This window comes from Carcharodon carcharias, chromosome 34 (genome assembly GCF_017639515.1).
Source record: "Carcharodon carcharias isolate sCarCar2 chromosome 34, sCarCar2.pri, whole genome shotgun sequence".
NCBI classification, from domain to species: Eukaryota; Metazoa; Chordata; class Chondrichthyes; order Lamniformes; family Lamnidae; genus Carcharodon; species Carcharodon carcharias.
In genome coordinates this window covers 6,110,365-6,132,916 of record NC_054500.1, presented here as the reverse complement: position 1 = coordinate 6,132,916, position 22,552 = coordinate 6,110,365, and the positions used below count along the sequence as shown (strand labels likewise).

General features: G+C 42.3%; 1 protein-coding gene across 7 annotated transcripts in view; it reads right to left on the bottom strand.

The window, feature by feature from the left end:
• zc3h4 (zinc finger CCCH-type containing 4) overlaps positions 1-13,826 on the bottom strand; it is a 77,129-nt gene extending 63,303 nt beyond the window's left edge. For 2 of the 7 annotated variants that reach the window (XM_041179177.1, XM_041179170.1), the window contains exons 1-2: positions 13,415-13,616; positions 5,225-5,462 (exon numbers count right to left, since the gene is read on the bottom strand). In XM_041179177.1, coding sequence (XP_041035111.1) covers positions 5,225-5,462; positions 13,415-13,515 — 339 coding nt within the window. In that variant the 5' untranslated portion in view covers positions 13,516-13,616. The other 5 variants (XM_041179172.1, XM_041179174.1, XM_041179171.1 and 2 more) reach the window with 5 other exon arrangements.
• Between the last annotated feature and the right edge of the window lie 8,726 nt (positions 13,827-22,552).

Genomic DNA, 22,552 nt, shown 5'->3' with positions numbered 1-22,552 from the left:
CAGGGGAACTGAGCTTGAAGATTTTCTTAGCTCTTTTAGCAACACATTCCTGGGAATGTAAATCGATTGATATAAAAGCTGAGTTTTTGTAGGATGAGAAATCCTACAATTTACAATGTTATATTGACAATATAGATGGGGAACTGTGGAAATTAAACAATTGGGTTTATGGATTGAATGATGTGCCAAGGGTATGTCATTTCTCAGTTAGGTCTGTCCTGTTGAAAACAAGTTGTGTTCAGCTAAAGGCAGACCCAGCAATTTTCTATTGGTATCACAAGGAGAAACTCGCAGGCATCTTTATAATGCGTGTTGATGGTTTTGTTTGGGGAGGTTACGCAGAATTTGAGCAATGGGTGACAGATAAAGAAGAATTTAAGGTTGGAAGTCAGGCGTGACATTAAATCAACAGTCTTACTTAGAAAATGTCCATCGCATTCCAATAAATCAAGCCAGGTCCTCACACAAAGAGGATTCTGTGTCCAAGGAAGAAATAAACCAACTGACAAGTTTGATTGGACAGTTGAACTGGTTGCACACTCAGACTAGACCTGATGCTAGTTATGACGCATTGGAACTGAGTACTACAATGAAACATGCTACAATTGAGGAAGCCCTGAGAACAAATAAAACATTAAAGAAATTAAATTCAGAGAAATGCACACTCAAGCTTCCAACTTGGGTTATCCAGAAGATGTGAGGTTAGTCACTTTTAGCAATGCTTCACATGCCAATCTTCCAGATGGATATTCTAACATAGCAAGGTTTATCATATTCTTGGTGAGAAAGAATAATAAATGTTGTCCATTGGCCTGGGAAATTAAAAAAATAAAGTGCAGTTAAAAGCACCTCAGCTGCTGAAACACTGTGTTAGTAGAAGCAATAAATATAGGGGTGTACTTTTCTAATATACTGAAGGAAATACTATACAAGGGCAGTACAAGAAAAGCTTTCCCATAGAATGCTATGAGAATAACCATTCTCTTTGGGGCAATGTTCATTTGACAAAGGGTGTCACTGAAAGAAGTTGAGAATTGACCTTGCTAGCATAAAGGAAATAAAGGAGAGAGATTTCCAAAATAAAATGGGTGGATGCAAGTCACTGATTGTCAGAGTGTTTTACGAAGAGAGATGCTTGCTCCAAGAGATTATTAGATGTACTGAAAGAGGGACGCCTTGTGTTATAATGAGGATATGGAAAACAGATATTTTCTTTGATTGCTTTGTAATTATTTACATATGGTAAAATGTTTAAAGAAGGGGGAATATGGGATCTATTAATGTTTGGTTATAACAATGTGAGACATAGAAAATGCAAAAATACATATAATTTTGTTTCTTTTTGTTTAGTTTGCAAGATTGTTCTTGAGTTTTCAAAAGTTTTAATTTAAAAAAAATGGAGAATCTGTCACTCTCTTATTAATTACTGTTACAGTTTAATGGCAATTACATTGTTAAATAGATGTTGGGTATTTGTACACCTAGCTAGGACACTGGTAGTGGGAGTAGTGTTGACTGTGAACTATGTCAGTAAACTCTCTCCAGCAAAGAAATTTGATCTGTCTTAGTTTCAACTTCACCAACTGGCGTGGGTCCGATTAATACAGAGCTCCCCGGATGAAAGAAATAGAGAGCAAAATGAAGCTTATGATAAATATCAGGTTGATATTGCAACTGAGACCCAGGCTGAATATAGAAAGTTTTTTATACTCTTTCATGGAATGTGAGCGTCGCTGGTGAAAACAGCATTTGTTGCCTAGCCCTAATTGCCCTTGCACTGAGTAGCTTACCAGGCCATTTTAGAGGGCAGTTAAGAGTCAACTACATTGCTGTACTGGGGTCTGGAATCACATGTAGGCCAGACCACGTAAGGATGGCAGATTTCCTTTCCTTAAGGACATTAATGAACCAGATGGGTTTTTACAACAATCGATGATAATTTCACGGTCACCATTACTGAGACTAGCTTTATAATCCAGATTTAGTAATTGAATTTCAATTCCACCAACTGCCATTGTGGGATTTGAACCCATGTTCCCAGTGCATTAGCCCGGCCCTCTGGTTTACTAGTCTAGTGACATTACCACCACACCGCTTGATTAACTAAAAGGAAAGAAAGCAACTCGAAAGTATGGGAAGAAACTGGTAGCTAATATAAAAGAGAATTCAAAAGTCTTCTATAGGTATGTAAATATTAGAAGGCTATTAAGAGGAGGGGTGGGGCCATTTCGGGGCTGAAAAGGGAATCCACGCATGGAGACAGAGAGCCTGGTGGTGGTGTTAAATTAATACTTTGCATTTGTCTTTAGCAAAGCAAGAATAAGCAAAATTCATAGAGAAAGCCGAGATAGTTAAAACAGCAGATGCGCTAAAAATTGATGAAGAGGAGGTATTAGAAAGGCTAACTGTACTTAAAGCTGATAAGTCACCAGGACTGAATGAAATGCATCCAAGGATACTGAGGAATGTGGGGGGGTGTAATTATGGAGGCACTGGACGTCATCTTCCAATCCTCCTTAGGTTTGTGAATTACACAAAACTTGAAGGTATTGTGAATTGTGAGGAAGATAATGATAATCTTCAAGAGGACATAGGCAGCTTGGTGGAATGGGCAGACAGGTGGCAGATGACATTTAATGTAACAAAGTGTTAAGTCGTACATTTTGGTAGGAAGAATTATGAGAGACAATATAAAATAAAGAGTGAAATTCTGAAGAGGATGCAGGAACACAGAAACTTGGTGGGGTACATGTGCACCAAGGTAGCAGGGCAGATTGAGAAAGCAGTTAAAAGGCATTCAGAATCCTAGGCTTTACAAATGGAGGCATAGAGTACAAAAGGAAGTAAGTTACGATGAACCTTTATAAAACGTTCAGCCTCAACTGCAGTATTGTGTCCAATATTCTGGCAATAGTACTGAAGGCTTGTGCTCCAGAACTTGCCACACCCCTAGCCAGGCTGTTCCAGTACAGTTACAACACTGGCATCTACCTGGCTATGTGGAAAATTGCCCAAGTATGTCCTGTCCTCAAAAAGCAAGACAAATCCAACCTGGCCAATTACCACCCCACCAGTCTACTCTCCATCATCAGTAAAGTAATTGAAGGGGTCATCAACAGTGCTATCAAGCAGCATTTGCTTAGCAATAACCTGCTTACTGATGCCCAGTTTGGGTCCCGCCAGGCCACTCAGCTCCTGACCTCATTACAGCCTTGGTCCAAATATGGACAAAAGAGCTGGACTCCCAAGGTGAGGTGAGAGTGACTGTCCATGACATCAAGGCAGCATTTGACAGTGTGGCATCAAGGAGCCCTAGCAAAACTGGAGTCAATGGGAATCAGGGGAAAAACTTTCTGCTAACTGGAATCATACCTAGCACAAAGGAAGATGGTTGTGGTTGTTGGAGGTCAGTCATCTCAGCTCCAGAACATCAGTACAGGGGTTCCTTAGGGTAGTGTACTCAGCCCAACCGCCTTCAGCTGCTTCATCAATAACCTTCCTTCCATCATAAGGTCAGAAGTGGGGATGTTCGCTGATGATTGCACAATGTTCAGCACCATTCGCGACTCCTCAGATACTGAAGCAGTCCATGTCCAAATGCAGCAAGACCTGAACAATATCCAGGCTTGGGCTGACGGGTGGCAAGTAACATTTGCGCCACTCAAGTGTCAGGCAATGACCGTCTCCAACAAGAGAGAACCCAACCATCACCCCCTGATGTTCAAAGGTATTACCATCACTGAATCCCCCACTATCAACATCCTGGGGGTTACCACTGACCAGAAACTGAACTGGGCTAAGGATATAAATTCTATGGCTACAAGAGCAGGTCAAAGGCAAGGAATTGCGTGATAAGTAACTCATCTCCTGACTCCCCAAAGCCTGTCCACCGTCTACAAGGCACAAGTCAGGAATGTAATGGAATACTCTCCACTTGCCTGGAAGAGTGCAGCTCCCACAACACTCAAGAAGCTTGACATTGTCCAGGACAAAGCAGCCTGTTTGATTGGCACCACATCCACAAACAATCACTCCCTCCACCAGCAACACACAGTTACAGCAGTGCCTACAATCTATAAGGTGCACTGCAGGAATTCATCAAGGCTCCTTTGACAGCACATTCCGAACCCATGACCACTACCATCTAGAAGAACTAGGACAGCAAATAGATGGGAACACCACCACTGGAAGTTCCCCTCCAAGTCACTCACTATCTGAACCTTGGAAATATATCGCTGTTTCTTCACTGTTGCTGGGTCAAAATCCTGGAACTCCCTCCCTAACAGCACTGTGGGTGTACCTACACCACATGGGCTGCAGCAGTTCAAGAAGGCAGCTTACCACCACCTTCTCAAGGGCAACTAGGATTGAGTAATAAATGCTGGCCCAGCCAGTGAAGCCCACATCCCATGAATGAATAATAGAGAAAAAAATAAAATGCTTCGCATCACACTTGAGGAAGGATGTGAAGGTTTTAGAAAGGATGCAGAAAAGATTTACAAGAATGGTCCCAAGGGTGAGGGACTTCAGTTATGTAGATAGATTGGAGAAGCTGGGAGTTGTTCACCTTAGAAAGATATGATGGAGAAGTTCAAAATTATGAGGGGTTGAGACAGACATTAGCAGAAGGTCAGAGATCCAGGGGATACCAGTTTCAGGTGAATGGCAAAACTACTGTGACATGAGTTAAAACATTTTTTTTAAACGCAGTGGTTAGGATCTGGATTTCATGCCCAAGATGTGGAAGCAGATTCAATTGTTGCTTTTACAGAGACCCAGCATGGAGTCCTGTGTTGTAACTATTCCATGATTCTATAATTATTCTATTAAGTGCCATAACTTACAAGGCTATGGGCAAGAGCTGCAAAGTGGGATTAGACTTCATAGCTTTTTTAAACTGGCACTGGTGATGAGTTGAATAGCCTCCTTCAGTTCCATAAATTTCTATGTTGACTTCCAAAATTATTAAATGAGCAATGTTCCTGCTAAGTTATGCAAGTGCACGCAGTCTGGAAAGTACCACACAGGCCTTGTCCAGAGATAAAATAATGCATGTGTGGCCACAACAGGAACTGCACACTGGAAAAACTGGCCACGCACAAGTACATTTTAAAGGGATCATTGTTTCCGAGTTAAATATTCCTAATATTATTAACCCTGAGGTTCAACTATAACGAATGTATTTAGAGAAGTCCAGCTGATATTGAACTTTAGGGCTGATTACCTTGTGCTTTGATTTCCGTTTCTTTTTTGATCTCTTCTTTTCTTTTTCCCTTTCTTTCTTCCGCTTTCTCTTCATCCTACGGTGGGACTTGTCCTTATCCTTTTCTTTCTCATCATCTTCGTGATCCCGTTCCTGTTTTTCGCCTTTCTCTTTCTTGATTTTCTCCTGGGATTCCTCCTGAGCTTCCACTTCCTCACCATCATCTTCTAATTCCCCTTCCTCCAGTTCTCCTTCTTCCCTATATTACCAAAAATGAATCATTGTCAGGGGTAGTAGGAATTGACATTGTGGAGTAAAATGTGATTTCATTTAAATTATAAATTAAGCAGATAAAGGTAATCCACAAATGATTTTATGATGCTCGTGAACCCAGTGAACTGAAAATAATAAAACTATGGTTCCTCTTTGAGTTCAGCATTGACCACCATCCTGTTCCACTGAGTACAGGGTTAGAAGCAGGATGCAAATCTTGCCCTTGAAGCTTAAATAATAAACTGGCACTGTTATTCTAACAAGAACTTGACTGTCATGTACAGCAATGTGCTAATATATAGTTTAGAGTTACAGAAAATTTAACTTGCTGAGAAATCATTAAAGAACAACTGCTTTCATCTTATGAATAAACATTAAGTTGTGAGCAGTGTTTGGTTTTCTCTTGATGATGCTAATGCTACGGTTGGGTTTTACAGGTCCCTGTAACCCTCTGGTACCTCACAAAACTGGTTATTGTTCACTAAGGAGTGAAAGTCAATCATTGTTTCACTGAGGAGGTAACCAGCAATGGGACGAACATTTAAGAAATTGAGCGCTCCCGTGATTGACTGTATTTTCGACACTCTGTTTCTTCTGTGAGAACCCTGTGCCCTATCAGAGCAGCCAGTCCACCTCGGGGAAGCAACAAAGCAAACATATTCCTGTTCTCACCTGAACCCTGACTACATTTTCCAATCCAAACCTCTTGAGCATGGGGTCAATTGCAAGAACCCCAGCTTATGTCTTGGCTGAGGTTAGTGAGCTCAGTACAGAATAGAGATTGAAATTGACCCTTCTGATTTGTAGAATGGCAACAATTTTATAACCCCACTAAAATAAGGCTCTCCCAATGACTTAGCATTTAAGTAGTGAATACCTGGGGCAAGCAGACCAGCGAGATCTCAAATTTGTTATTTTGGTCTGTGGTGAGCTAACTGATCTCAACCACAATTAAATTGGGGATGCTGCATAATGGCTTCTGTACCCATTACTGGAGGGAGGAGAACTGGCCTGGGTGTCCACCCTGAACATGACCCAGTGATTCTTGCTAGAAGGCATTTGAAGAGCAGCAGCATGATGCGCTATGATTCTCTCTAACTTCAAACTGCCAAAACTAAATATCTTGGCCTGCACGTTCAGAGAAAGACCCGATGGACAGTTGTCTCCAAGAGATTGGACTCCAGCAAGAATCAGTGGTTTCAGAAGACAGGAGAAAATCAAAGAAAGAAAAGTCTCAGATTTCTGGCTACTGATGCATTTTCATTGATATTATTGGTTTCTATGAACATTTTAAACAGTTAATATGGCTAAATTAAGGAAATTGAACAATAAAGAAAACTTTCCCTTTCAAACATTCCCCTTTCTGCTTACAATTGCATATCAATGAAGACATTTTTTTGATTGCTTAAATGCTGAAAGGTAAATGAAAGAATGTCTTCTAGTGTGGGTGTTCAAATGGACACAGCTCAGTTTACCACGCCTTTATTTTTCAATGGAAACAACTTTATATTCACACTGCAGTAATGAAAGATGTTGGATGAAGATGCAGCTTTAAAAATGTATGTTCTTTACATCATAACAAGGTCTAATAACTCAGTAAGATACCCAAAGAGTAGTTGTACCTTACACACAAGTGAAGTCCCACATGTAATCCCTAGTTTGTGTTGAGTTGGATCTCAGCCAAGAAAGTGACTGGAATATTATAAGCCTTTCTTCCTGTGCGCGCAAGAAAGCACCACTAGCTATTTTAACTTCTCCTGATTATCAAATAGCATTTGGGTAAATGTGCACACATAGATGATAAGTGAGGACCAAACTTGGCTGTAGGGTCTTCTCCCTCACCACCGTGACCACTGACTCACTGTCATGGCTCACATGTCACTTGGTTGAGATATTATAGGGAGCCTGCACAGCCACATACAGTTCCCAATCCTGGGCTGTTCCAAGCGTCTTGTAGTTTCTATGATGGGGCATGACAGCTAGTCATGGTAAATCAGCCTCAGACTTCCACCTACCTGAGCAAGATCTCTACCTAATGTACAGCCCTTTACACCTCTTTCTTGCAATTAAAGTTTTTTTATATATATGTACAATTGTAAGGTCCATTAGCTGCTTCTTGGTGAAAACGATCTGCAGATTTCCACAACCTTTACCCCTCCAGCAGGCCATAGTTCTCTCCCACCAACCACGGCAGTTCTGACAAAGGGTGTCACAAAATTTTAATCTGACTTTTTCTATCAGCTGTTAACTGGCATGCTGTGTATTTCCATCATTTTAGGCTTTTGAAGGCCAGCAAGCTATTCTATCATCTGTGGCACCATACTCCAGCCCTGCTCTGCCCTGACCTGACATCAGTACATTTTCCAATATCAGCCACTGAACTGCATTCAGGAGAGGGAACCCTAGCTCATTTGTTCCCTCCATGGCCCTGGTGCAGAGGCCAATTGTAACACTGCTGCTAAGTTCAAACAACTCACCAAAAAGCTACATTTCAAACCTCACAGCCCCCTGGCTTATATTGCTCAATGTAGCACCTGGCACCCAAATTTACTTACTACGTAATAGGAACACAGCACTTGTTTAAACCCTTAAAATTGATGTCTGTAGAACAATGTGATCTACATCCGAGCAAGAACTCTGCATTATTCCAACTCTGACCTCATGTGCTGCCTCTACTTCCTCAGCCCCCACTGGTGAGCGCAGCTTTAGCCTTCCCAAATCCTCTCCACCTCTTTATCCTGAAGGTCCCCAAAAATGTACTACTTTGACAAGCTTTCGTCCACCTACCCAAAACCGTCCATCTTTAGCTCAGTGTCAATTTTTTGTCTGGTTATGCTCCTATAAAAGGTGTTGGGGGTGCTTTACTATGTTAAAGGTACTACATAAAAGCAAGTTGTTGCTTTTTCAAACACCAGAACCCATTGTACCATTCATTTTTTACATAAATTTTTAACTTAAACAGAAATAAGGACTTTATTACCAGCCAACTTGGGGCTCGATGTTTGAAATTCAAACATGGTATTTGAGGAGCTATAATTTCCATTGTAATGAACTCCTACTCAATCAAACAGGGTTGGGGAGCCGCTGAACAGATGAAAGCCTTTGCCTCAGGGGCATTCTGCCAGAGAAATAAAAATCAGATTTTGTATACCTCGGAGTACCGGTTGCACGGTGATTCTGACAGAAACCCAATAAATTTCCCGTCCACCTCCCCAAGCAGTAATGGTATACCAGGACCGAAAAACAGTAACAAGTAACTTGGGAACATCCTCCATCCAATGTAAAACTTCCCACTCCCAATACTAGAGGCAAACCTCCCAATAGCAATGCCTCTCATCAAGGATTTGTAATTACACTAAGTGTAATAGAAATAGAAACTGTATGTATAAGGTATATTTTTTAAAAACTCAAAAACAAAAAGTACAGGCAGTGTACCTTATTCCATCATTCCTTTGAAGAAACAGTGGACCAAAACACTCAGGAATATCTGCACAGCGTGTTAATGCGTATGCTGGAAAACGCTTGGTGTTTTGGGTATGGAGCTTAAATTCAAACATTTTGGGTTACCACTAGCTGCCTCATCAGCAATAGGCATTTTCAAAATGAAGTAATTTCAATCAGCATTCTCATTAAGACTTTCGGAAATGAAGTCAGTACTTGGCTTATCTTCAAAAATTATGTCCAAAGATGTAAATTAGGGAATATATTTTTAAGTTAATGAAAACCCTGGTGAATGAGCGAGCTTGGATTTGTATAAATAGGATAAAAAGGATAAACAGCACAGAAAGAGGCCCTTTGACCAACCAGTCCCATGCCAGTGTTACCATCTATCCTTTCTCCCTCATATTTGTCTAGCTTCCTCTTAAATGGATTCATACTATTCTCTTCAACCACTCCCTGTGGTAGTGAGTTCCACAGTCTCACCACTCTTTGAGTAACGAAGTTTCTTCTAAATTCCCTATTAGATTTCTTGGTGATTATCTTACATTGATGGCCTCTTCCTGATAGGAGGAAACATTCTCTCTGTATCCACTTTATCAAAACCGTTCATAATTTTAAAGACATCTATTAGGCCACCACTCAGCCTTCTTTTTCCAGAGAGCAGAGATCCAGGCTGTCAATCCTTCCCTGATCTGTATACCCACACATTTCTTCTGCACTCTCTCCACTGCATCTATATCCATTTTATAATGTGGTGACCAGAACTGCACGCTGTTGTCTAAGTCTGGTCTAACCAAGTTTCAGGTTTAGCACACCTTCCCTACTTTTCATTTCTATCCTGGCTTAGATTGTCCATCTAATGGGGAAAAGGGAGATTCTAGTAACACTAAGAGTTTTCTGTCTTTGTAAAAAAAAGTCATATACCAGCCCAGAGTTAATGGTACATTTCCTCAAATATTAGCGATCACTCTTCCACAGCCACCTATCAAACATCAAGGGTGTTAAAATATAAGGTCTTAGAGCAATCTGCAACAAAACATTCAAAAGTATCTCTTTAATAGAAATAAAGTGAGTCTTTGTCCTCCTGAGGCTCCAGCCCGTGCATACTGGATTGATACCCAGCCAGGTACTCATGCTGACTCCCCAGCTGCATCTTATTAATCCCCCGATCAGGTTAACAATTTGTCCACGTGAAAGAAAAGGGAGTTAAAACAACCCAGAGCACGATCTGCTGAATGTAGAAGGCAATGGAAGAAATAGGTTGCATCATGTCCCTCTAGATAGAAAAGAATGAGTCTGTTTATGACTACATTAAATTTTTAAACCAGTCAATTACAATTTTCTAACATTTTACAAACTGCCCACAAAATCTCACTCATACACTGTCATCTTAAAAATCACAAACCAAAAAAAAAATGCAACTCACTCAACTTATTTCATTGTACAAATGAGCTTTCTCCCCTCCTCCTCTCCTGAAGATATTGCATCATACTCATTGTGTGACATTGCTCTGTGGGTAACCTCCAGTATCTCCTTCAAAGGAGTTACTATTCATGTGAAAACGTTGACACGTTTTCCCATAATACAGGCATAACAACAGAACCAACTCCTCTCCTCAGCAATGTACAGGAGTACTTCCAACACAATCTGACTGATTTCCCCTCCCTACAGGGCATTTTAGTGCCCTCACTACCTTGGGTCTTCAAGTCTGCATGGTACAAATGCCTGCTGCTTTTACCAACTGAGCTAATGGGAAAATGCCAAACTTAAGGCTTTTTAAATAAATTATTTCAACAGGGTCAAAACAGGGTCATGCAGGGTCAAAACTAGATTGATGTAACAATTAAAATCTTTCACATCCTTTGCCAATTATAGCTATTTTACGCTTCCTTTAGCTCCCACCACAAACTGGCTACAACATCATCAGCTGATCTGGTCTGAAGGCTCTGTCACCGACTGCTTAACAGCTGACAAGATTGAGTTACTAATCTCCCCAATTTTTCAGCAGCGCTCAACGTTTACTTGTGCAAAATACCGGGAACTCAATAAATGGACGCACAGCTTTTGTTCTGCCCCACTGATACACAAACTTGCTGCACTACCTTCCCCACCAATTAAAAGAGCTAAAGACTGTCCTCTGCTTAAAGTACAATGAAAATAATTTTATTACTAACTGTGAAATTGTAATCCATAAATTAAGAAGCTTTATCAACATGACAGGGTGGTGATTTGGAAATGGAATAAATAGTTAATGAGAATTAACTATTTTATTATTTAATTCTCTCTTTTAAACTGGTTTTAAATTTCCCAAACCCCATTTCCAGCTATCCTTGCACAATTCCATGGCTTTGCAAATAATTGGACTTTTACTTGACTCTGTCAATGGTGCTCAAAGCATCTGCAAAGATTGACATGGAAGGCGATTTACCCTTTTATATCAGGGAGCCCACGATCTGTCTATCATTTCCAATAATACAACATGTTGGGACCCCAGTAATAATCCCAAGTCCTTCTCTTCAGTGGCTCTATGATACATTTGGGAACTTTAAGATCAACTTGAAACAATTAAATGATGAAAAATGTGGCTAATCCCCATTAAATATCTATTTCTGTGTACAAACCACCATCCTGTCACGTCCATCAAACTTCTAGCCAGGTTCTATGTTATCCCACACAATGACTCATGAATTACTGAAACAAAATATTTTTTGGTACAGCAACAAGTCATAACTACTCTGCCCTGGTTAAAAACTTAAGTTACTCAGTGTCTACACATGATCTTAATTAATTGAGATCTTCAAGTTTGTACTCACCCCAGAAATGGACTTTACTTTTAAAGCAAATTTCTTTGTTGAGGTCGGTTTTAAGACATGTAAATGATTTTGCCAACATCCAAGAGTATGTGTTATTTTACTCCAGGTTATTGATAAAGTAACTGCTTTGTTTGTGGATAAGCAATTTACAAAAAGGCAGTGCTCAACTCTATCGGCACTTTGATCCCTAACTGATCTCTAAAATGCAGTCCAGTTCACCCTGCAATGACTGGCACCATCTCCCTTCATACCTTATGGTATTGCAGCATCGTCAGTAAGGTAATGTAACATATACTGGCACACCTTTGAAAAAAATAGGCTTAAGAGACGACGTATTTCAATGCTGCTCCGAGATGCCTGTTGTCTGAAAAATCCCAATTTATCTCAAATTACTCTTGCTACTAGTGTCAAATCTGTAAGTCTCTATTATCTTGTTTACTTATATAATCCATGGTCTACATATTGAATTTAGAAGGGCAAAATCTATAACTGTGTTGTTGGGTGTTTTCAGTTCAAATGGATGTAGTTTAAAAAAAAATTTACATGTCCATCACAACACTTTATTGAAATCCTAATGACAACACTGTACTCTGACCTTCCATAACAGGAATAAAATGAGAACTACAAAAGAAATGTACATAGGAGGGATCAGTTAGTTATTCATTGCTGAAGACAGTGAAAAAAAAAGAATTAAATGAGTTGCAATTTGGCATTTCTTTTTGCCCAAAACAATATAGGAAAGGATACGATATGAATGCTTCATGCTGACAAGTAAATATTGTACAAACAGAAGGTGGTGATTTTTTTTTAATGTGGGTACCAACAGATTTAGAAAAGGACCGAACCGAAGCCACCAAAAAGAAAAAAAAAATAAATCTTGGGCAGCTGTATTTGTGAAAGGATTGAAAAGTTTTTTTTTTGTTTTGCTCCGTGGGTCATGCATATTTCAAAGAACATCACAAACACATCAAGATATATTCAAAAGGGTGGGTTTAAAATAAATGATAAATGTTTCTCAATTTTACAATGAGGACGCTGGGTAAAAAAAAAAATCGAAGTTCAAAGGTCACTTGCCGATGTCCTTTAACCGGGCTGCGTTTTATTAAAAGGATTTATCAGAGAGGGAGGGAAAAAAAATCATTAATGTAATGATATAAACTAATAAGCATACAGAAATAGTTCCCTACTGTAAAAGTAATTGCTGTGCATTAAAGACATAGTCACATTGCTCTCCACCACCCAGGCATGCGATTAGGCCTTAAACCCTTCTCCTTTCTATATATATATATATATATGTAAAAAGGATATATATATATATATATAAATATATAATCTAGCGACCACTTTTCAAGAGGATTTAGAATGAGATAGTAAAAGATTATATATTTTCTTTCCCCTCCTCCCCCCACCCCCCCCCCCCCCCCAAAAAAAAGTTAATCCACAGATACATTCATTCCTCTACCTTCCGTTTCCAAGGTGTCCCCTTCAGGAAAAAAAAAACCTTGGCAAATTGTTGGACAATTTGTTGTTGTTGTTGTTGTTGTTGTTGTTGTTGATGTTGATGATGGATTTTTTTTTAATTATTATATATTATATATATTATTATTATTATATATATATTTTTTATATATAAATAAATATATCAAAAGAGAAATGTTGGATAAAAAGGTTGTTTTTACTCGACCTTTCGTCTCCTGACTCAGTGAGGTTGATGTTGTTGTGTTCGTTTTGGGGGGACTGCTTGTTGGAGGAGGTGAGGCTGAGGCTGAGGCTTTCGAGAGACATTTTTCTCTCGCTCGCTCGGCTCGGCTCGGCTCTCTCCCTTTTGTCTTTTTCTCAAAAAATTATTTATATTTATATATATATATATATACACATATAAAAAAAAATTACCACCGGGCACTGCAATTAAGCTCTCACTGACTCTTAGAGATAGGAAGTAAACGGTTCTGTTGTTACTGTTTAAGCGTTTTGGTATTGGCAGGTATTTTCTCGGTGCTTTTCTGTGCGGATCCGACCCCCGGGTGCCTCTCCATTACACACACTGACTGAGGGAAGCAAGAGAAAGGAAAACACCCTCCACAACATGGCGGCCGCCCGACGCCGCGACGCGCGGCCGAGAGGAGGAGGGGGAGGGGGAGGGGGGGGGGGGGGGGGGGGAGGGGTTGGAAAACTGCTCACGGAAACTCACGAACCCTGCCGCCGGAAACTCACGAACACGCGGGCGGCCGGAGGAGTGACGGGGGGGGGGGGGGAAGACAATCACCACGGAAATAGACGAACGCTGCCGCCGGAAATTCACGAACACGCGCGCGGCCGTAGGAGTGTAGGGGGGGGGGGAAATCTCCACGGAAACGGACGAACGCTGCCACCGGAAACTCACGAACACGCACGAGGCAGTAGGGGTGTGGGGGGTGGGGTGAAAATCTCCACGGAAACGGACGAACGCTGCCGCCGGAAACTCACGAACACGCGCGCGGCCGTTGGAATGGGGGGGGGTGGGGTGAAAATCTCCACGGAAACGGACGAACGCTGCCGCCGGAAACTCCCGAACACGCGCGCGGCCGTAGGAGTGGGGGGAGAATCTCCACGGAATGGGACGAACGCTGCCGCCGGGAAATCCCGAAGCGCCGAACGCCCGCCCGCCTCGTCGGCGTCCGGAGTGGGTGGGGGGGGGGGGGGGCGGGGTGTTGAGGGGAATTGGGGGAGGGGGAAAGGGGGGAAGGGAGGGAAGGGGGATGGAGCCGAAGCCCCGCCCCGTCCCGTGACGTCACCGCAAGCCTAAAGTTGTCCGTCGTGCTTTCCGGAGAGGGGTGAAGGGAGGGGGCGGGGCGGGGCGGGGCGGGGGGAGAAACGGTGACGTCTTTTCCACGGAAATGCACGAACGGCGACCGCCCAAGCGCTTGCCTATGACGTCATTGTACGGTAAGGTATGACGTCTCCAGGGAGATGGTGGCCCAAGTAATTGGGAGGCACAGGCTCTGGGGATAAAGCTTTAAATCCCACCAGACAGCTGGTGGAATTTAAATTCGGTTAATAAATTTGGAATTGAAAACTAGTCTCAGTAATGGCGACTGTGCCAATTACCATCAATTGATTTCAAAACCCACCTGGGTCACCAATACCCCTGAGGGAAGGCAATCCACCATCTTTATCCTACACAGGTGACTCCAGGCCCGCAGTAATATTGTTGACTCTTAAATGCCCTCTGAAATAGCCCAGCGAACCACTCAGTTTCAAGGTCTTGCCAGCAACACCCACATTCCATGAATGAATGAGGAGCAATGACTGAAGTTTACATTTGTATGGGGTGGGGAGGTTGTTTCTATTTATGTCATTGGATTTACCAAATAATTGATAAAAACAAAAACAAAAAACTGCGGATGCTGGAAATCCAAAGCAAAAACAGAATTACCTGGAAAAACTCAGCAGGTCTGGCAGCATCAGCGGAGAAGAAAAGAGTTGACGTTTCGAGTCCTCATGACCCTTCAACAGAAACCAGCTTATATTTCACCCCTCTCCTAATATTCGCTCAGTTCTGCTGAAGGGTCATGAGGACTCGAAACGTCAACTCTTCTCCGCCGATGCTGCCAGACCTGCTGAGTTTTTCCAGGTAATTCTGTTTTTGTTTTACCAAATAATTGTTTCTTTTACCTGTTTAAACGCACTTTTCATCTGTCTGAATTTACAGAACAAAGCAAACTTTCCTTTTATATCACTTTGGGAAATGACAAATATATCACTTTCACCTTCTGTACTCTTTGATGATGAGTATACTGATGTAACTCCATATTATTCTTTAAATGCCTAATTTTTTATATCCTTGCATTTTAATGCACAAGTACATTCTGTGCAAGTATTGACCTTTAACAACATGTATATATATCCCCCTTCCTTCAGGTACCTTGCCCTAAGAGGGCATGGGCGACCATGGACTTCCAATGGATAGGTCCATGATCATAAAAACAAAAAACTGCGGGAGCTGGAAATCCAAAACAAAAACAGAATTACCTGGAAAAACTCAGCAGGTCTGGCAGCATTTTGTCCCTACAACCACACCCCCCACCAACCGCACCTTAAGCCAGTTTATATTTCACCCCTCTCCTAATATTCACTCAGTTCTGTTGAAGGGTCATGAGGACTCGAAACATCAACTCTTTTCTTCTCCGCCGATGCTGGTGGGTCCATGATCATGCTTGGCAAAGTACAGCAGTGGTTTGCTATTGCCCTCTAGTGTGGCTGACCAGGAAACATTCCCATTCTTACTACCTGCCATCAGGCATGTTGGAAATCAATCTGTTTGGCCACATTATAAATACACCTTCCATGGCCATCAAGTTCTGAGGTAGAACTTGAACCCGGAGCTTCTGGTCCAGAGGTAGGGGCACTACCCACTGTGCCACAAGACCGTCTGCCATATTTGCCAATGTAATTTTGCATTTAAATAATTTCAGAACTTCTTTCAGGTTGGCTTGTTCCTCCGTTTACTCTTAAGAGCAGCCAAGAGTAATGTGAGGTGCACTGTACCAGCCACATCTTTCGTAGAAGATATATCTGCAGCTAGAGATTGGTGGAAGCAAACAATGGATGCTTGCTGTGTAAGTAGTATTGAAGACTATTTATTCATTGTGTATTTCACTTGACAAATTGTTGATGATATAATGTCATTACTGGCAATCTATTTCCAACAATGCCATTTAAAGGTGTATGAATACAAACAAGAAGAAAGAAAGGCTTGCACTTCCATAGCACCTTTCACAACAACAACATGCATTTATATAGCACTTTTAGCTTAATAAAAAAAAATCCAAGATGCCTCACAGGAACATTATCAAACAAAATTTGATACCGTGCCACAAAAGGAGGAATGAGGGCAGATAACCAAAAGCATGGTCAAAGAGGTAGGTTTAAGGAATGTCTTAAAGGTGGAAAGAGATGGAGAGATGCGGAGAGGTTTAGGTAAGAATTCCAGACCTTCGGGCCTTGTCAGCTGAAAACACAACTACCAGTGGTCAAGCAATTAAAATCAGAATTGTAGGAGTATCTTAGAGGGTAGTAGGACTGGAGGACATTACAGAGATAGGGAGGGGTGAGGCCAAGGAGGGAATTGAAGGATGATGATTTTAAAATTGAGGCATTGGTTCACCGAGAACCAATGTAGGTCAGCAAACACGGGAGTTGATAGGTGACTGGGACTTGGTATGAGCTAGGACACGAGCAGTAGAGTTTTGAATGACCTCAAGTTTACGAAGGATAGAACTTGGGACCCCAGCCAGAAGTCAGTTGGAACTGCCCAGTCAAAATGCAACTGTTGTGATAGAATGCTCGCTAATATGTAAAGTGTACTCATGTAAATACATGTTCATGTAAATAATTATGTCATCACCGTACATGACCAAGGTCATGCACAGCAGCCATCTTAGTTAGCCTGCACAGTAAGCGAGAGGAAGCCACCATTACTTCATGTTCAACCTCTATGCCTGTCTTCAGCTTCGTTTGTATTAGTCAAGAAAGAGATAACACAACAGCAACACAGGCAGGAATGAGGGTTTCAGCACCAGATGAGTTTTGCATTGCCAGCTGCGATTAAATGTATTCCTGAAGGTTTCATCACCTGACTTGCCCCCACACTCCATTAATCGGCCGACACATCCATCCTTGTGACATACGACCTTCCTATGCCAATTGGAAAGCAAGAAGACTCATTACCCAATTGGATGATGCTTGACAGTCAGCCAAACACTTCTTTTTACCCCATTTTCAATATTTTTATTTCTGATCAAGAGAAACGTTCAAAGCAATTTTTTTAAAAACTATCTTTTTTAATGTTTCGATGATTTTTCTCCAGAGTTGTCTTCAATTCCTGGAGGCTTCAGGCCAATCTTGGAGGGTTGGCAACCCTAGATGAGTTGATGCAAGGGCTGAGTCATGAGTCCCTCAACACTTCAACCTCTGACCTCATAACATTGCCAAGTGCTTCACAACCAATTAAGCATTTCTGAAATTAGTCACTGTTATACTGTGGGAAACACAGCTGCCAAGTGGTGCACAGCCAGTATGCACAAAGAACAATAGATAATGACCAAATAAATCATCTTTATTCAACTGATAATGGTTGAGGGATAAATATTGACACAGGACAACCCTCCTCTTCTTCGAATAGTGCCTTTAGAGGACAGACAGGGCCATGGTTTATCTGAAAACTGGCAGTGAAGCACTTCCTGTGTACTGGAAAGTTGGCCTATCATTTTTGCTCAAGTTTCTGAAGTGGAACTTGTACGTACAACCTTCTGATTCAGAGATGAGAATGCTTGATCCCAATCAGCCACAGTTAATACCGCTGAATGAGGAAACTACTTCTTCTTCCTGGTTCACAATATAAGGATAAAAATGTAGACTGTCAGATTATGTGTCAGGAGATAAACAAATGTTTCCTATGAAGGCACCAATTGAGAACTGGCCTTAATTTTCCCAGCCATATTGGGCTATTTCCAACCACAAGTCTCGGGGAAATAAATCCATAGAGTGCCTCAAAACCTACAACCTCAGGATTGAGACTGTACTGGATTTCAAATCTTGCCAGTTTTCAGGTTGGGACCACACAGAGCACAGGGGACTGGCGCGTGTTGTAAGGCTGTTTGGTGCTAAGGTCTGGAGACTTGTGTGGTTGAACATAAACTATTTATTGTTAACACACAACTATATACATCTCTCTAAAATGTAGCTGAACGAAGCGCTATCTTCATGCCGACTTCTCTCTACACACTGTCTACCATCATGTGACTCTCTACATCATCGTGTGGGCGATACTGTTTTCCCAGTCCCGCATTAACCCTTATTAACCTGAACTTATACTACATCGCGCAAAGCTGATAACTAGTCCATTCCAATGCAGCACCTAGCCAAACAAGCCGATAAGTTATTTTACTCATTTAATAAGAATTAAAATTCATGCATGGCAGCTGATAAACTGCGATTGCTTTTTGGATGTCTCCAGTTTGAAGATCAACAGATTTGAGCCACAGTATCTGTACTCATAACTCTCTCAACTGCTGAATGACGTTAGAGCATTTCTCATAGTTTATGCTTTCATTTTAGATTTCCAGCTTTCTCTATTTACCTCCATGGATTCTGTGCTGTTTATTCCTTTTCACTTTAGCTAATCTGAATACAATAAGGATGCTATTTGAAGAGTCATACGGACTCGAAATGTTAACTGTATTCCTCTCTGCAGATGCTGTCAGACCTCCTGAGTTTTTCCAGGTATTTTTATTTTTGTTTTTGTTTTGGATTTCCAGCATCCGCAGTTTTTTGCTTTTAAGCTATTTAGCCTCAGTGTCCCTGGATTAGAGTAAGGAAAACTAGCAAGTGCTGATACCTGGCAACCCTGCCCAAAGTGCAGTTGTGCTCAGTGTGATGCCCATGCAGTTGAATAGTTGCTGACACTTATTGGCAAAGTTCATACACACAGAAATAGTTGGAACTATTTACCACTTCAAAGGACAAGGGCAGCAGGTGTGAGGGAACACCACCACCTGCAAGTAACCCTCCAGGTCACACAACATCCTGACTTGGAAATATATCACTGTTCCTTCACTGTCGCTGGGTCAAAATCCTGGAACTCCCTCCCTGACAGCACTGTGGGTGTAGCTACACCACAGGGACTGCAGTGGTTCAAGAAGGCAGCTCACCACCACCTTCTCATGGGGCAACTGCGAATGGGCAATAAAAATGCTGGCCTACCCAGCAATGCCCACATCCCATGAATGAATTAAAAAAAAGTACTGGAGAGGGAATAGCCCTTGTTGAAATTAATCCCTGCTGCGGGAAATCAATATCTTCAGGAGGGATGAAAATTGACACAGGAGTGCAGGGCAGGTCTTGAAATTACACATGCGGAATTAGTGGGAATAAATGAGTACCACCTGCATGTTAATAGAAATCACATTAGCATGGACATACTGGCAACTTCTTTATACAATTAGTAGGAATCACTAAAATTGATTACTGTCTGTGCTTTTCCACTTAGCAGAATATTCATACTTGCATTAGAAGCAGTTTAGAGACAATTCACTGGGCTGATTCCTGGGTGAAAGGATTTGTCTTATGGGGAAAGGTTAAGCAGGTTGGGCCTATACTCATTATAGTTTAGAAGAATGAGAGGTGATGTTATTGAAACATGCAAGATCCTGAGGGGGTCTTGACAGGGTAGATGCCAAGAGAATGTTTCCCCTTTTTGAGGGAATCTAGAACTAGGAGGCACAGTTTCAAAATGAGGGGTCTCCCATTTGAAATGGAGTTGAGGAGGAATTTCCTCTCTCAGAGGGTCGTTTGGAATTCTCTTCCCCAGCGGGCAGTGGAGGCTGGGTCATTGAATATATTCAAGGCTGAGTTAGACAGATTGTTGATTGACAGGGGAGCCGAGGGTTATGAGGGGCAGACAGAAAATGGAGTTGAGACCACAGCCAGATCAGCCATGATCATATTGAACGATGGAGCAGAACCAATGGACCAAACGGTTTACTCCTGCTCCTATTTCTTTTGTTCCCATATGCTAACTGTTGTTATCATGCCAAATAGCAGGATAGGGGTTGATTGGAATTTGATAAGGGCTGAGGCAGGAATACATCATCTTCAATGTTTTCACTGACGCTGGATGCCATGGGCTCTGTTGTAGTATGCACCATGATGTGGAGAACCATCTTCTCTGTGAGGGTTACAGGCATCCTTGTTTCCCCCACTGGTTCTGCTCTGCCCCTGGTGATTACAGGCGAACTTGATCTGCAATAGAGATAGGGCAGAACGTCAGTGATTGTGTTACTATGGTTGTGCCACAGCTGGAGGTATGTTCCAACAGCAGGAGCTGGGAGTAAAGCTGGCAGCATTGGGAGTTGGGGGAGGGTGAGGTGGAGCATCTGGATGTTGGGCGTGTGTCCTGAGTGTCAGGCTGGGTGAGTGATAGGGGTGTGGCGCATTGAGAAACGTGAGAGGTTGGTGGTGCAGTGAGTATGAGGTCCTTTGAAGATGCAGTCACTTACCTTAACCACCTGCGCAAAGTTACTAAACTTCTTGTGAGGCTACTGCCAGGTCCTCGGGGCCAGACTCTTTGCATTGACCTCCCTGACCACCTGCTTCCGGTCCTTTCGGAGCATGGTCCTTGAGGGCCTCTTTGATGGCACCTCTCCCCGCCCGACCCACACCCCCCCCCCCCCCCCCCAAAGCATGACCTTTCTCCTCTTGTCCACCTCCCCAACGAAAGCTTCCAGTGCTGCAATCATGAACGTCGGAGTCCTCTCTCTTCTATAATGCTCCTTTTGTGCAGTTTCCACATGCAGCCGGCAGCAGCTCCTTTCCTGTGAGTGCAGCTCCCCCTTTATGAAGGGCAGACTGTCTTTAAGAGGAGTAGGCTGGTTGCACCATCAGTGCTCAGGCAGCCATGAGTGTGGGCCCCACTCAGACCAGCACTACAATCAGGTGAACGAGGAGGCAGTACCAAATTTGTGTGCTGCCTACCTCAATGGTAACAGGTGCTGGAACTGCGACTCCTGCACCCAAAAATAGGGCATAAAGAATTTTTGATGCTAAGAACCCAACTTAAATTTATCTTATACCTGGTGGTAACATAATGTAACCATCAAACCAGAGCAAATACAAATTTTCATTGGCTCTTATCTCTATGTTTGCAGGATATACGGAGGGCGGGTTTTTTGGTGGTTTTGTGCCTGAAAAGACAGGTCAAAGTCTGTTTTTTGTTGACACTGGAGATGAATTGAAAAATCTGCTCCATAGTAAAGGCAAACTGAAGCCACTCCAAATTGACCTAAACCCTCAGTAACAACGCTTGTATGGTATGAATGAGTCAAGGCAGTCAATTATTTTAAAAGAAGCAACTGCAAAAGTAACCTCCTGGTATTTGTCTCTTGTCAGCTTCTGGATCCAGCTTTTGTTTCCTTCAGCCTGCCTACACTGCACCACAGAATCACACAGTGCAGAAGAGGCCCTTCAGCCCATCGAGTCTGCACCGACACGTGAGAAACACCTGACCTACCTACCTAATTCCATTTACCAGCACTTGGCCCACAGCCTTGAATGTTATGACGTGCCAAGTGCTCATCCAGGTACTTTTTAAAGGATGTGAGGCAACCCGCCTCCACCACCCTCCCAGGCAGCACATTCCAGACTGTCACCTCCCTCTGGGTAAAAAAGTTTTTCCTCACATCCTCCTGACCCTCACCTTGAACTTATGTCCCCTCGTGACTGACCCTTTAACTAAGGGGAATAGCTGCTCCCTATCCACCCTGTCCATGCCCCTCATAATCTTGTATCAGGTCACCCCTCAGTCTTCTCTGCTCCAACGAAAATAACCCAAGTCTATCCAACCTCTCTTCATAATTTAAATGTTTCATCCCAGGCAACATCCTGGTGAATCTCCTCTGCACCCCCTCCAGTGCAATCACATCCTTCCTATAATGTGGTGACCAGAACTGCACACGGTACTCCAGCTGTGGCCTCACCAAGGTTCTATACAACTCCAACATGACCTCCCTACTTTTGTAATCTGTGCCTCGATTGATAAAGACAAGTGTCCTATATGCCTTTTTCACCACCCCACAAACATGCCCCTCCGCCTTCAGAGATCTATGGCCACACATACCAAGGTCATTTTGTCCCTCAGAACTTCCTACAGTTATGCCGTTCATTGAATACTTCCTTGTCAAATTACTCCTTCCAAAGAGTATCACCTCACACTTTTCAGGGTTAAATTCCATCTGCCACTTATCTGCCCATTTGACCATCCCGTCTATATCTTCCTGTAGCCCAA